The 15520-nt window shown below is 32.6% G+C and overlaps 2 protein-coding genes across 3 annotated transcripts; one reads left to right on the top strand and one right to left on the bottom strand.

The window, feature by feature from the left end:
- The first annotated feature begins 2051 nt into the window (after positions 1–2051).
- Positions 2052–5886, top strand: LOC140892415 (DAR GTPase 2, mitochondrial). 2 transcript variants are annotated; one of them, XM_073301292.1, is made up of 9 exons: positions 2052–2236; positions 2653–2757; positions 3374–3451; positions 3927–4080; positions 4234–4304; positions 4593–4689; positions 4776–4963; positions 5160–5282; positions 5365–5886. In XM_073301292.1, exons 1-9 carry the CDS (start codon positions 2066–2068, stop codon positions 5386–5388), a joined length of 1011 nt encoding a protein of 336 aa, XP_073157393.1. In that variant the 5' UTR covers positions 2052–2065; the 3' UTR covers positions 5389–5886. The 2 variants fall into 2 exon arrangements, with proteins under 2 accessions (XP_073157393.1, XP_073157392.1); XM_073301291.1 differs by having other exon boundaries at positions 5160–5886.
- Positions 5887–7144: 1258 nt separating this feature from the next.
- Positions 7145–8432, bottom strand: LOC140887665 (AT-hook motif nuclear-localized protein 23-like). Its single transcript, XM_073295070.1, has one exon. The coding sequence runs from the start codon at positions 8209–8211 to the stop codon at positions 7393–7395; it is 819 nt and encodes a 272-aa protein (XP_073151171.1). The 5' UTR covers positions 8212–8432; the 3' UTR covers positions 7145–7392.
- Positions 8433–15520: the final 7088 nt, after the last annotated feature.

Here is a 15520-nt window from a genome sequence, read left to right as displayed (position 1 = left end):
GAATAGTATTTTACCACTTCCTGAAGTACTGGCCCCATTTCCTTGAGATCCTTTCTTGATGCTCTTCGTATACTCTCTCTTGAAGTATCCTTTACCGCCACATTTAAAGCAGTAAATATTCTTCTTCTTACTTCTTGACTTGGATCTACCATATCTGTGGCTCCCACTGGAATCACGCTCCGTCAATCTTCCTCTCGTCATCGGTAAAGCCTCTGCTTGCTTCGACATTGCCAACCTATCTTCCTTATTCCTTCGACGAATCTCTTCTCCAAGAACCGCAGTTAATACGTCGTTAAAATTTAAATTATCCGAAAGAACATTGTTGGTAAGATTGATGATGAGCTGATCGTATGAATCCGGTAGACTCTGAAGTAGAAGCTCCGCACGTTTTTTTTCCTCTATTTTATGCCCCATAGACGTGAGCCGGGAAAATAGAGTATTCAGTGTGTTGATATGTTCGGTCATCGATGAGGATTCCGCCATCCGAAGAGTATAAAGCTTTCTCTTTAGGAACATTTTGTTGTGTAGTGACTTGACCTCGTACAATTTTGTCAGAGTATCCAAATAACTTTTGCGCTTTTTATTTCAGAGATACTTGACAAAACTTCATCCGCTATAGCCAAGTGCAAATTGGCAACATCATTGTGATTCATCTCGTTCCACTTTTGATCGTCTGTGACATCCGTCGGTCTATCTCCAATAGCTGCCAAGCAATGCTCCTTTGTCAGAATTGCTTGCACCTTCAATTTCCACAGCAAAAAATTGCTCCCATTGAACTTTTCTATCTCGTATTTTGCCGTCATCTTGACTACAAGAATCCTGCCTTATAAAATCTTCAAAAAATCTTTTCCGATGTGGAAGATCAGTCAAAGCTGCAACCACAGAGCATACTCAGAATTTTAAGAAATTTTATGTCAAGGCTTTGATACCACTTGTTGGTCCCAAGTGCGGCATTACGAGATAGAAACTATGAAAATTGAAGAATAAAATAGACACCAAGATTTACGTGGAAAACCCCCAAAAATATTAGGGTAAAAACCACGGGCAAGATCAAAAAATTTCACTATAATATTTGGAGAATTACAACATCTCTCTGTGTTTCCAAAGAGACACTCACTCTCTTATACAGGAGAAAACCTATCTCACAAATATATATAAAAATAAATAAGGAGAGAAGATCACTCAAGATCAGAAGGAGGAACTTGAGGATGGGATGCTAAAACTGATGAGCGATGACACCTATTTATAGTAGAGGATTCTCGTCTGAACACACATGAGAAAGAAAATTCATTATGAATTTCCTTCAATCTTGTCGTCCACTTTGGCCAACCATAATTGAATATATAAACATGCATTTAATGCATGCTTCCCATGTGTCATTTGCCGACATAATTTTGATTTTTGAATGATCCACTGAACTTGGCTCGAGCGTATGTTCATCATTTATTTTAAAAAGGATTGGCTTCGAAGGGGATCCCATCCCACATGAGTCAGATGTCCATTAGCTCATGCGAAGGTTAAATCGAAGGATGTGTACGAGCGGTAAGTACCTGAGATGATCGAGGTTGGTGGAGGATATCGATATCCATTTTTACAACTCTAGTTAAATTGAGTCCATTATGAACAAATCGAATAAGTTGAATATGATAAAAAAATAATAATAATAAGAAAACTAAGTCTCGAGTTTGATTGCTTATTGATATGTTCAAGTTCGATTTGACAGTGGAAACTTTAAGATTTTTTTGTTCGAGTTTAGTTTTCACGATCTATTAATTTAATATATATATATATAATATATATGGACAAAATATCAAGACTTTTGGGAAAAAAATCAAATATGTTTGAGTTCACTCGAATTCAATAATTTCGAATAAAAATCAAATGTTTTTCGACCTAGCTAAAAAAACTCGGGTTCGATTGGACTTATGTCATTTTGTTCTTGGACGGGCCTCGACCCTTCCTTGGCCAACTAAAATTTAATCCGGCCCGTATAAAACTTATATTCGGCCATTTTGAGGTGTTCGGATGGATCAATGTGCACCAGACCAACACTCTAGTTCTGTGAATGATGGCGGCCACGGCTAGTCTAGTTCAAAAGATAGGGGAAGCAGTAAAGCAGGTGGCTGCAAAAAGAGGCTCAGATTGGTGGTACACTCCTCACATGGCCGCCGCTTCTCTCGCCATTGCTGAACGCCTACCGCTTGTGGACCTGATTCTTGAAGTCAGAGATTGCAGGGTAGAGTTCCGAGCGTTGTCATTTATACTTGGTTCATACGCCACGCCCTTCAGATGTTTGTTGAATTGTTTGTGTGTGACAGAGTCCGCTGTTATTCTTCAACGCATGAATTCATTGATCACTACACTCTACTGTTTGGTGATGTGTCGGGATCCACTAAATAAAGTTTCTTGCTTTAATCGGATTGTCCATGCCGGTCTTGCTTTTTTCCGTGTATTGGAGATGAAATTTAGTTTTATTTGAAATGGGATTTAAACTTTCTATTTGAGCATGGCCATCCTATTCTTTCCAGATAGAATCCGTGCATAAGCATAATATAGCAGCTTATCTGTAAAAGATTATATGCTTGTAGGATAAACATATGATGATGTGGAGTAGATAAATAACTAGCCCTTCTATCTTTGCTTCATTTTTAGATTCCACGGTCGTCGGAATACGGGCAATTGACGAAATTAACTCCGTCTTTGGGGCACATCATAGTGCTGAATAAAAAGGATCTGGCAAGCCGCTCTCAAACAAAGGTGATTGGTTATCTATGTTCCCTTTGGCTATGCACTTCGTATATAACTTGTGTATCACTTTTCACGGTGAATGTCATGTTAATAGTATCAGATTCCTATGTGAGACTCGAGGTGAAGAAATAAAAGTTTTTTTAAAAAAAATTGGTGTTTTGGAGCTCTCCCTTTTTGAAGTTTTGATGCAGGAAGTGTGGCTCCTGCATAATAGTTACATCCATATTCGTCAGTATAGGATGTAAATAGATCACATATCTTGAGCAGTTTGAGAGATGATTTAATTTGTCGGCCTCTGCCCTCTAGTTTATGGACATGCCACTTTCCTTTTGTTTCCCCGTTTGTTTTGCATGTCAAAACTGTTTTTTTTTTAATTGTGTTAAAGCTGTTTTAGTTTCCCTCATAAATTATGATCACCGAGTAATATTTTTCTGCGCATAGAAATACGTAGGACATTCTTGATTATGCTTTTGAAAGCTGTGACAATATTGCCTAAATCAAATATCAGCTGTGGGTAATATTTATTCAGCTAACGGCCTCGACTTTCCGGTCAAAACATTTGCCATGTCTATGTTTCCAATACGTGATCAATAATTCTCAAGTAAATTGCATTTTTCCTGTGCAGGAATGGCTTAGGTTTTTGACGGAGCAGCACTGTTCTTCGTTTGCAGTCAATTCTCATAACATGGAAAATGTCCAGGAGGTAAGTTTGCAGTCATTTTCAAATATGATTCACCATCTGAAGTGCAGCTAATGTGCAACCATCCAATCGCTGCTATTGACATATACTCTTTATCATGTTGATCTTTTTCATAATATCAGGTGATCCGTGATTACAGTCATGTTTCGTTGCTTATTACTGAACCCTTCCCACCATAATTCGTTATACAAGTTTCATGCTTTGGGTTCCAATTATATGTTCTTAATTTCCTTAAAATATCTAATGAAAGATGTAAAATGACTATTTTATCCCAAATAATGTATTTTTTTAATAAAAAATAATCCTAAAATATAACACGGACCGATGAGTGATTGCTGGCAACTGCATAAATACATTTAATAAATTATCAATATGAGGCTTTGCGTACGAAGCCTCCCGACTATCTTCATCCCGCCTTTTACTTAGATGACAATATTTTTTTGATGTATGATCTTACTATCATACTAACAACTTGCAGTTCTTGAACTTTCTACAAGCCAAAGTCAAAGATATGAAGAAAAAGGATCATCATCCTGCCAATACCATGACCTTAATGCTTGTTGGTATTCCTAATGTGGGAAAATCTGCACTAGCCAATGCTTTGCATCAGGTTGGAAGGATTGCAGCAGCAGGTGCTGATTTTTTTGTTCATGTTTCACCACCGAATCATTAAAACATTTATTTCATGGCCATGTATTTCGAATAGTTTTGCCACCTTTACTTGCTTTTCCTTGCCAATGTGAAATTTATGCTTGTAAATTCACAAGACTTTAATTGATTTGAAGAGAAAGGGAAGTTAAAGCATTCTATTGTGAGTCCACAGCCAGGCGAGACAAAGAGTATAAGCAGCTTAAAGGTATGGAATTCTTTTCACTTGAATTGACACAGCAAACCTTGTAGTTGATATTTTTGTTAAGATTGTAAGATATACAAAGTATCGGCTGTTTTGATATCTTGTCTGCATTAGTATGTATTTGGTATAGTGAGGATGAATTTGACCGTTAATTTTCTAGCCAACTTCATCTTGCAAATAGTTTCTCAGGTCTTTATAGTTTCTTCCTATCTTTTGATCTTTAATTTGTTATGCAAACTTGTATTTCCTTCAGTTCATCTGCCTATTCAGTTCTTGTGCTTTGAATGGCAGATTGCTAGCCATCCAAATGTCTATGTCCTGGACTCTCCAGGTATTTTACCTTCCAAGATAAATGATGATTGGACATGCTCCAAGCTTGCCTTAACAGGTACCATTATTTAATTGATGGAGAATATATAGTGTTCCAACTGTAGAGTTTCAAAGGAAATTTCAAATCTTGTTTGTAAAACGCAGGAGCGATCAAAGATAGTGCAGTTGGAGAAATAGAACTTGCCCAGTATTTCCTATCGATTCTTAACTCCAGCGACGAATACACAAAATGGGGAAAGTTATCTAGCATAGAACTCGGAGTATTATCAAGTAAAGGAGGAACAGCTCTGGACAAAAGACGGAAAAAGCAATATCCAACAGATCACACTCAGGTAATCTGTTGTGTTGAAATTAGAAAGAATGCATTGCAACATTTTTTACTCTCCTAGCATCTTACCATGTTCCAACACACTTTCTCGATGATAAGTTTAAGATGACAAAAAGAAGCGGCACATCTTTCTCTTACTTCTCCACATGTGGTATCCTGATACATTTCCAAACTTGACCGTTTTGATGATTTTCACCCAGGACTTCATTGTCAACGACGTAAGACGGACCCTTTTTGAGGCCATTTCATCTTTTAAGGGCGACTTAGAAAACAGAAAAGATATGGCACGACTTATAGAAGAAGAGTTCAATCTTCTTCTGCAGGTTTTCCATCTTCCTTTAGAATCAGAAGAAGAAACTAATTGTAAGAGAGTAGCCACCAAATTACTAAATCTGTTTCGTACAGGACGACTTGGCCATTATACATTAGACCCTATTCCAAGTAAAGCTCAATCCATCTCCTTTTGATATACCCATGTACATATAGCTCCACTCGGATGTTTTGATTGGGTTTTGAAAGTTTAGACCTTTCCTTCCGACCCACACCGCCAAGAAAGATGACCGCTAAAGCTGCAAGTGTAGAAGCAACCGTGTTCCCGTTCTGCTTCCAAGGCTCCTTTGAATGGTGTGTGGGGAAGTGTCCTCGGGTGTCAGTTCTTCAAGCCAACGTTTGCCCGGACCTAAAAAATACATCGCAACCTGGTTTTGATGAAGCTTAAAGGGCCAGTGTTCGCCATATCGATGCCAGATTTACTGGTTCCATGCATCGGTTGACACCCCCGAACCCTGGCTCGACTGTTCTCGAATAGCCATTATACTCTGATATAAATTTGCCGCTAAATCAGGTATCTGTATGACTGTATCCCATGGGGCATGTTCAAATTCTTTGATAGGAACAATCCTAAATAAAACAAAAATGATGTTAACTCGACAACCATACATATATTTATAATAATGTAAAAAAAAATTTTAAGTACGTTGCGTGTTTCCAAAATATAATATATTACGCATCACATTATAGATATACGATAAATAATTCGACAACAGGGATATGGGCGCCGTGATTTAGTCGTAGAAAAATCAAATATGAAAACTGAGGCAAATCAAACTGGACTAAAGAATTGTGTCGATTCAAAATTTGTCAACAAGTTTGTTTTAACCAACGGCGGTGAGTATCCATATAAGATTTGAATTTCAATTGCAAGTTGAAATTTTCATATGTAATTTAATATTTAAGAACTTGAAATCTAACCTGCAATTATTTCTGGAAAAATTTTAGGAAGTTCCCAAATGAATTTAAAAAATATTCTGAAATGTCACTGAAACATATTTAAAATTTTGATCCAGTATTTAAAAGAAATTGTTTATTTCTATTTTTTGACAGCGAAAACATGCTCTAACATGCCAAATATATGGCAATCATTTTTTATTTTTTTTTTGTAGTCCATGCATATGCTTAAAAATCAGATTTTTAATTTTTCCGTACCTTTATTATTGAAGGTGTTTTTTAGGATTTAGTTGTAATATAATATGTGGAATCATTAGGTTTTAAAATAAGAAATTGGCCAATTGAGTGCATAATGCATGCAGCTCATATTGCCTCCAGAAGTAAACTCTCTCTTGGTGCAGAAATTTATCAGCAGTGAGACCAGAAGTAAAAAAATATCAAGATAAAAAAAAATGCGTACGTTGAAATTATTCTCTATAAAATTAGCACTCTCAATCAACTTTTTTATAACCTCCCCGTTTAATTACATATACAAGCTTAACGTGCTTTAGCTCGGAGTTTAACCAATATGTATACAAGCTCAATGTGTGTGTCTATATATATATATTGGTTACTTGTTACTTATTACTACAAGTTATGATAAAAGCGCCTACTATATTAATGCGCAACTTGCCAATTTAGTGCTGGCAAGTTTGGTACGACTTTTACCATTTCTTGCATAGTGTACTTCACTAATTAAGTCAAATTAAACAAGATTAAGTTTTGAATTAAGTAAAGCATTCTATCAAAATAAAATTTTAGCCATATAATTCAAATCAGGGAAACATTTTTTCCCCCAAAATCTCACCAAAATTTTAATCTCCTCGGTAAAAAAAGAAGAAAATAAATAAACAATCTAATTTTGATATCGCTTGATAATCTTTCGACTTATCTAAATCATGCTCAATTAATTCAACATAACCAACCACCAAATATATTATAGCTAGATTAAATTGCAGACAAGAATACAGATATGACTACTTAAATTGTAACTAATAAGAGTTACAATTAGTCTATTATTTTGAGGATCACGATTTTTTGTTTTCTAAAAAAATGTTAATAATATGAAGAGACGGTACAAAAACGATGAAAATTATTAATGTACAATAACATGGAGAGGATGCCATGATGAATCGTGGAATGGTCAAACCTTTAAATTAAACAGTATTAAAACTGCGGCCGGCCGACGCCGCCGAGGGTTCCGGTGGCGGCCTCCATCGGAAGCTGGCCATTGTGCATATTATTGAATGGCAAATTCAAGAAAGGGAGCCCAAGTGATGGATCGTGGAACTGGTGGCCGCCGCCGCCACCACCTCCTCCGCCGTTCACGGCACCACCTCCGCCGCCATCCGACTGCCGAAGCCCCTCCTCCTCCTCCTCGTCCAACGGCAGTCTTTCGTACGCCACATTGGTAAACGAGGCTGCAACAATAGTGACTGGGCCCGAGGCAATCAACGCACCGACAACATTCCCTCCCACCACTTGCCCTTGCCCGCCGGCCAAGTAAATGGTTAAACTGGTGGCCCCCGGCGGCGCGGGCGGTGGAAGGAACGAGCCCGACAGAGACAATATCTCGAACCGGCCATTCAAAGTCACCACCGACCCCCCGGAAGCCGGCTGCCGCAAGCTCACGTTATTAACGGTGCCAGCGCCGCTTAACACACAAATCCCCTTCTGCCGCTTCCTGGCGTAACTCGCCACCGCCGCAAAGACGTCGGTGCCGCTGCCAACCTCCAAGATATGTGATCTAAGCGTGTTCGCGCTTTCTCGAGTGACGATCACCGGAGGCCTGGGCTTGTTCTTGGAGCCCGGTGGACGGCCTCTTGGCCTACGCGCCGCCGCATCGCCGGAACCCGGGTAAGAGTTATCTATATTATCCCCAGAAAAGTAGTTGCGGTGGGGTTCATCGTCGGAATCCGGCTGCGGCTGGAGATGGAGCTGAGAAACAAAGTGAGAAGAAGCTGAACTCAAGTCTAAACCAGCCATTACTTCTTTAATTAACACTTAAAAAGGTCGAGCAGGAAACTACAAAATGATTAATTAAAGAAAAATAAAATATTAATTCAAATAAAGTATGATAGATTGAACAAACAAATAATATCACAAAATACAGAAATTAAAGCACAAGAAATGGAAGCATGGAGGGAGAGGGAATAGAAAATAGCAGGAAACAATTTGCGAGTAAGGAAAGGAAAGGCGGAGGAAAGTGTGTGTAGAGAAACAGATACGTCAATATATATTTATAATGAAATCTTTATTCTCACATTATTATATAACAAATATGATATCAGTAAGATTTTTTTTTTATTTTTTTTTATTGGAAATAGTCACTATCTATGATATGATCTATACTTATGGTAGAGTAAAAATAATGTTTTTAAATTAAAAAAATATTTTATAAATAAGGTCTAGTTTTATAAAATTATTTTATTAAACGATCTCACGAAAGTATATATTTATTATGTGAAAATTTAATATCGGAGTAGACAAAAATAATAAGTACTTGTTATAACTCTTTTAATCGTTTTCTAGTGATTTGATGTGTGATGTATGAAATTAATTGTGAATGTGCATTGTATTCATCTCAGGAAGGAGCTTGGTAATGATCCATATTAACACTGATGTGACGTGATTATGACTGTTTGTTTTTTTTTTAAAGCTAAACATAAAATTTATCTACATATTAATTTACCGTAAATTATTTTTTTTTTGGAAAACAAAAAAATATATCATTAAAGATCAGAAATTACAATTTCTTGTAAGTAAGAAAGTTTAACTAGTACTTGTCCACAGGGGCCTAAATAATTAACTGAAATCTAATTTAAATTACGGTAAATATAATGTTAATTATTCAGGCCCCTGTGGACAAGTACTAGTTAAACTTTCTTATAAAATGTTCTTTACAATTTTTTTTTAAAAATGTTTTAAAATATTTTTAAAGAATTAGCATGTGTTTGAACAATTATTCTATAAAAACAATTTTATAATAAAAAAATTTAGTATGTTTAGTTTTTCATAATTGCTTTCAATTCTAAATAATTTAAAAAAAACGCATATCAATTTTTCTTTAAAACTATATTTGAAGAATACATTTTTAGAAATATTTTTTAAAAAAACATATTGTACATAAAAGTACTTTAAGTTTTTTCTTTTATGACATGCTAAATTTTTTTTTTAGTTACTTTGTTCAAACAGACCGCATTATTATTATCCTTCCCCGTGAATAACTAAAATACAATTATTTGTGAAAAATGTTATGGAAAAAAGAAGAAGAAGAAGGAACTAGGAAGTCCTGTACTCATTGTTAAGTAGAAGAAGGTGCCCCAAGTGGAGATAAGATGCGGCCCCCAATTTTGGCTGTTCTCAAACAAATATCCAACGAATAAGACTCCTATTTTGGCTCCATATATATGAGAAAACAAAACATTAATTAAAAAATAAAAATTGTAATACAATTTTAAAAACGTGAATACTTACCATATTTGGTCTTTTTTTATAAAAAATAAATACCACATTTGGACTAACATTAGTAATATATCTCATGTATATATATGCATGAAAACCCAATTCAAAATGGGCATAATAATTTCAGAAACCGAATCCATAATTAACTGAGATTCATTTAATTTGTGTTTCTAATGTCGATTCATGAGATAATGAGGGGGGCAGGCAGACGGCGGATGGGGTCTTCTTTGTCTAAATGTAATTTTAATAGCACTTGTGGCAGTGGCACGATACTCATTCTTCCTCTATTTTTTTTATTCTCACAATTTCCATCGTGTGTTTGCATTTTCTTTTTCTAAAGACATATATAACGTTTCGTTAAATATCATATAAGTCAAAATCACCGATAACTTGTAGTTTATCTGATATCAAAATTTTAATTAAGTTTAAGACAAAATCTCGAGTTTGAATTCAATTTTAAAATACAAATATATACATAATATATCCGATTCATACAATTTTCCTAAAAACAAATTTTCCATACGAAAATATATAATTTTGTTGGGAGTTTTTCTATAGGGTACACAAAATCGGATGCCAGTAGTGACGTGGCATGCATAAGAAAAGTCAAAGAGAGGCGCTTCGTGGCAGCCGTCCCTTTCGCTGTAATTGGTCAAACCCATCTCCTTTTGTCAGCGAAGAGAGGTCCCGCCCTCATAATTACCAATTACTCCTTATAATCTCAACTTAATTATATAATCAGTATTTATTTATTTTTTTGTCCTTACTTATATATTTTCTATGTCTCAATATATAATCTATTTTTTATTTTATCTCAAATATATAGTCATATATCATATTTAATAATATTTTTTATGTTCATTTACTAATATATTTTTATTAATTAAATTTTAAAAATTGTGCAATTATTTTTTATACAATAAAGGTACTCTTTGGTTCGAGAATGAGATAAATAATATATGTATAAGTAATATAATGTAACAAAAATGATAGTTAATATAATATTTGATTTGATTGATAGATTATAATTTATTTGATTTGATTGATTAAATTTTATATAAAAATAATAAATTATCATTTTGTCCTTTTAAAAATAAATAAAATATGAATAATATTATTTATAAGAGTAATATAGTAATTTAAATTCAATGATTTGATTGATGTAAAATAAATAATTAATAAATGAATAAATAGTATGACGAGAAGAATGCGAGATTAGATAAGATAAGTTATATATGTACTAATTATACTTGTACGAAACGGTACCTAAATATGAATAAAATAAGAAATTTGTATAAAATTTACTTTTTCAATAATTCTTTCGTGAAAAAAATAAGACTATGTATTTGAGACGAAGAGAGTATTATATATGATATTATAACATGTATGTTGACACCCAAAATAATTATTCATAATTTGGGGTAAAGTCAGCTGGAGCAAGTAAATAATTTAGTAGAGTAAAAACGTTTGACAGTAATTAGAAAATCAAATCAAATATTAACGCCTTTATTTATTTGCATGAAGCATTGTTCTTGAAAAATAATGGTAAGCAAATGAACAAGACCTAAAACCAATAGATAATATTTAAATTAATTAGATTTTTTTTTTAAAAAAAAACATTAATCCAGTAGATGCAAAATAGATAAATTCACCATTTTTGTTTTGAATGAAAAAATTCAAAAGCATTTGTTGAAATATTTCAGGCATATCCTTATCTTAAAATTTTAAAAGTCGTTCCTCGACTTTACTTGTCTGAATCATATTATATGAAATTTCTTGGACAAGCAGTAAAGAGGCTTGTCTTTTAATTTAATTTTCTACTTTTGACTTGATATATTTTATATATTGAAGTCAACTCAGCAAAACTATATATGTCTACGTGTATATATGTGTGTGTGCGCCACATTAATTCTACTTCAATATAAACTAAGATCACACGACCAAAAAAAATATATATATATATATAAACTAATATCAAATATCATATTCTATATATATAGATATAGTTGTTGAAAATTTTAAATATCGCTACTAAAATTGATTGAAATCATGTTATTTATATAAATAAAAAATTAATACCGTCGTCCTACAAATTTCAACGTCGTTTGGTAGAGATCGAAGAGCGGTACAGTTTCGTACGAGCAACCTGCGGAACCCACAGAGAACACAAGAAGTCTCGATAAAGAACGGAAAATTCTTTAATTTAGGCCTAATAAATTTTTTATTTTTGAAAAAATTGCTTTCGGCCCCCACCAATATTAGCATTTAACCCATCAACTCTGCTTAATTGACCGCATGCCACAATATTTATATATAAGTTTTAGAAAGTAATATATCAGTCATACAAAAATTATATATGTGCAATAAAATCCAAAAATTATTTCGCATTGTTATAAAAATTTAAAACCAATATATATACTCTTTTAAACATACTATTTTTCAGGGTTGTCTTTTGTAGAAAGTCACAACACTTGATCATAATTAGCTAGACATCTAATGGTTGTAAACATAATATATCGTTGTGTTATATTTCTAACTTTAAACGTTTAATGGATAACTCATTGTAACTTATTTGACATCAACATTTAAAAAAACTCATAATATCATAAAAATTTTAACTTGATAGAGCAGCGACGGATCCTTCAATCTTATGTACATAAAATAAAATTTCCGAAGGATAATAGTTATCAAATAGAAAATATTAAATTTTATGTGATATTTTTCGAAAAAATATATATATATTTTTTGTTATCATTATTAGGTTACTTAATTTGTCGACTCGTGCTTAGATATGTGTGTAAAAAGTAATATATGGTGGCCAAGACACCAGCTACGGTTCACACTCATTAATTACTCCAAAATTGATGATTTTGCGAAGAAAAATTACATTTTTGTTACAAGTTGGAGCACTGAAAAGCCTTCACCAAGTAATGCGACAAAGTCACCTATAATGAATGCTGACCTTATCAAGCATCAATTAATTATCATTTTTTTTTACTAGACTGTGTTTTTAAGAGTTCATTGCAAGTAATTTTCAATTTCAAAATATAATCTTTAAATATTTTTAGTTCAAGAACTCTTAAAATAAACTCTTATAAACACTACTTATGGTTTGGATGATTAAATTAATTTTTTTAAATATTAAACCCCGTAAAATGCTCTTATTAGCAACACGTTTTAAACAAATAGAAGAATAAAATATTGGAAACACTAAAATAGAATGGATTTGTACTTTAGACATAGTTAATTGTGGATATATTAGATATAATATAAATTCTAAATTACTAGAGCTAAATATATACTCCATCCATCTCATATATTTATGTTTACGTGTGTTTTCATTGAAATAAAGAAAGTTATTGTAGGAAAACTACATTTTCTGAATAAATTTCTCATTTTACTTTTATTTGATAATTGATTAGTACTAACTAAATGGAAAAATTAGTATTTTTTAAAAAAATGATAAATAAGGATAGATTGATAAATGAGTAGAAAAAAAAAATTCAACTTTAATTATATATTTGAGACGATAGGAAAAAAAAAAGAGTAAATTTAATCTAGATATATAAGAGTCGGAAACAATATTAGACATTTTTTTTTTCGAAAATGAAATTAGATTCAAAATGAAATTAAATATATTCGACATGTTTGGGTCCACTTTTATGCGTACATATCGATACTCGGACTCCCGATTGAGAACATTGCGAAGAAAAATTGTCGCATTCGTTCATTTTCCGTAGTAAGTATTGGGTCAGGTGGATCCTTTTTTTTCTGATGACTTTGATTAGCTTGTCTTATTGCGACATTATTGCACATTAATTTGCATTATTTATCGATAATCCCAACACTGTCGCTTTCCACCAATCGAAATGCGTCGACGGATTCATAAAATTCAATTAATGATCTTCAATCTCGTGCTTAAAATCCGGGGACCCACTTTTTACCTAAACATTTATTAATTTATTTTTTTTTTAAAAATAAATTTCAATAATCAAGTCTCTATTAAGAGATTCACCATTAAGTACACCATAAAGGAAAGACATATCAACCAGCTGGCATCGGACCTTGCTTCCCGCATTATCATCTAGTGTATGAACACTATTTTGTCGTTTCAAAGTTTTATAAATTTATAAAAAAATAAAAGTTCATGATCATATTTTTTCAAAAGCATTTATAAACAATGTACGTTTATATATATAGAATCACGCGAAAAATACAATCTGTATATTTGAGACGGACGGAGATTAATATATTAGATATTAGAAATGTGCATGGTGGCATGAAGAAAATATCGTCCAACTAAAATGTGAGGTTTTAGTATAATATTGGTCACGGATTAAAAGAATTTATGTTTGGGGCTAATATTAATTGGATCTTGTTCTATTTTGAACCCCGTCCACTCATTTAAATTTAATTATGTCTATGAATTGATTGAACATTGTAACCAAACGTGCCCAAACTTCACCCCATCCACTCATATATATATTTTTATAACTCACAATTGCTTTGGCTCAAGGAGATGGGAATTATATATATATATATATATATATATATATATATATATATATATATATATATATATATATATATATTTGCACAAGTACATAATCAATTTGAAGTGTCACATGAAATAAGAGGTTGAGAATTCCTTAACAAAAAGTAATTATATCCAAGTCTTGACTAATTAATAATAGATAAATGGAAAAGCATACAATATATAATTCATGCATATATAAATTATGACTCTCTTTTCCAGCATTTTATATCAATTGTTTTGGAAGATTGTGGTGATTACATTGCCTAGATTTTATCATGATTATTTATTAAGAATTCATTTAATTGATGGCGCAAAATGAACTTTCTGCTTAATAAATTAGTGAAGTAAATATGGATATATAATCCACGAACTTTGGATCAATATATAAGCATTAATCAATAATCAGATAGAACAAATTATGAATATTTATATAACACAGGACAAAGATATTTATTATTCAACGAAACCATATATTTAATATGGATGGATCCAAGATAAGATGTTGATTGTCATGGAAAAAATATGTGAAAATAATGCAAGAGCATTCAAGGCCTTTTCACTTTTTCATGGATGCTCAAATCAACACTTGGATATTAAATTAGTTATGTATTGTTATATCCCTTTTCAATTATTGACATTTCTTGTAGTTTATAAATGCGTGTATATATAATTGTTTGTGCTAAATTATGCAAGCCAGTTAACGTGGCTAAAGCCCACTAAAAGAGTTCGTCAACGTGAAAAGCCCATTAGTTATTTAAAAATAAGTAAAAAGTGCGGACGTTTTACGTGTATAAAAGATAAGCTTTTTTTCGTATAAAAAATAGAGTTAGTGGGAGTTTTTAATGGAGTCGTGGGTTGGACTGATAATTATGGGCGATGTAATCAAAATATAAACAAAAATTTACCGACAATCACTTAAAATTAAATATCATAAGTCTCGTTTAGGGCTGGAAAAATACCGAAATGTCATTATACCGCATATACCGTACCCAAAAAAAATTTTATATATCAAAAATTTCGATACCGTATCGAAATTTTCGGTATCGATATCGCTATCGGTATCGATATAGAATTTATAAAATTTCGGTATTTCGGTATACCGAAAAAAATATTAAAAAAGTCGGTACGATACCGTGTATACCAATATTTTTTTAAAAAAATAGATTAAAAAATTATTAAAAATATCGGTATACACGATATCATACCGATAACGTACCAAAATTGTGCGGGTGTGTTGTGTTTTTTTTTTATTTATATTTTCATATTTGTGTTTGGACTGTTTAATTTTTATTA

Source organism: Henckelia pumila, chromosome 3, assembly GCF_033568475.1.
Source record: "Henckelia pumila isolate YLH828 chromosome 3, ASM3356847v2, whole genome shotgun sequence".
Taxonomy (NCBI): Eukaryota; Viridiplantae; Streptophyta; class Magnoliopsida; order Lamiales; family Gesneriaceae; genus Henckelia; species Henckelia pumila.
This window is presented reverse-complemented; position numbering and strand designations above follow the sequence as displayed.

Bases quoted from the DNA above. Each gene is read 5' to 3' on its own strand.
- LOC140887665 (XM_073295070.1), bottom strand. From the start codon at position 8,211: ATGGCTGGTTTAGACTTGAGTTCAGCTTCTTCTCACTTTGTTTCTCAG.
- LOC140892415 (XM_073301291.1), top strand. From the start codon at position 2,066: ATGATGGCGGCCACGGCTAGTCTAGTTCAAAAGATAGGGGAAGCAGTA. The intron at 2,237-2,652 runs GTAGAGTTCCGA...CTTCATTTTTAG, and splicing joins TTGAAGTCAGAGATTGCAGG to ATTCCACGGTCGTCGGAATA. The intron at 3,452-3,926 runs GTAAGTTTGCAG...AACAACTTGCAG, and splicing joins ACATGGAAAATGTCCAGGAG to TTCTTGAACTTTCTACAAGC.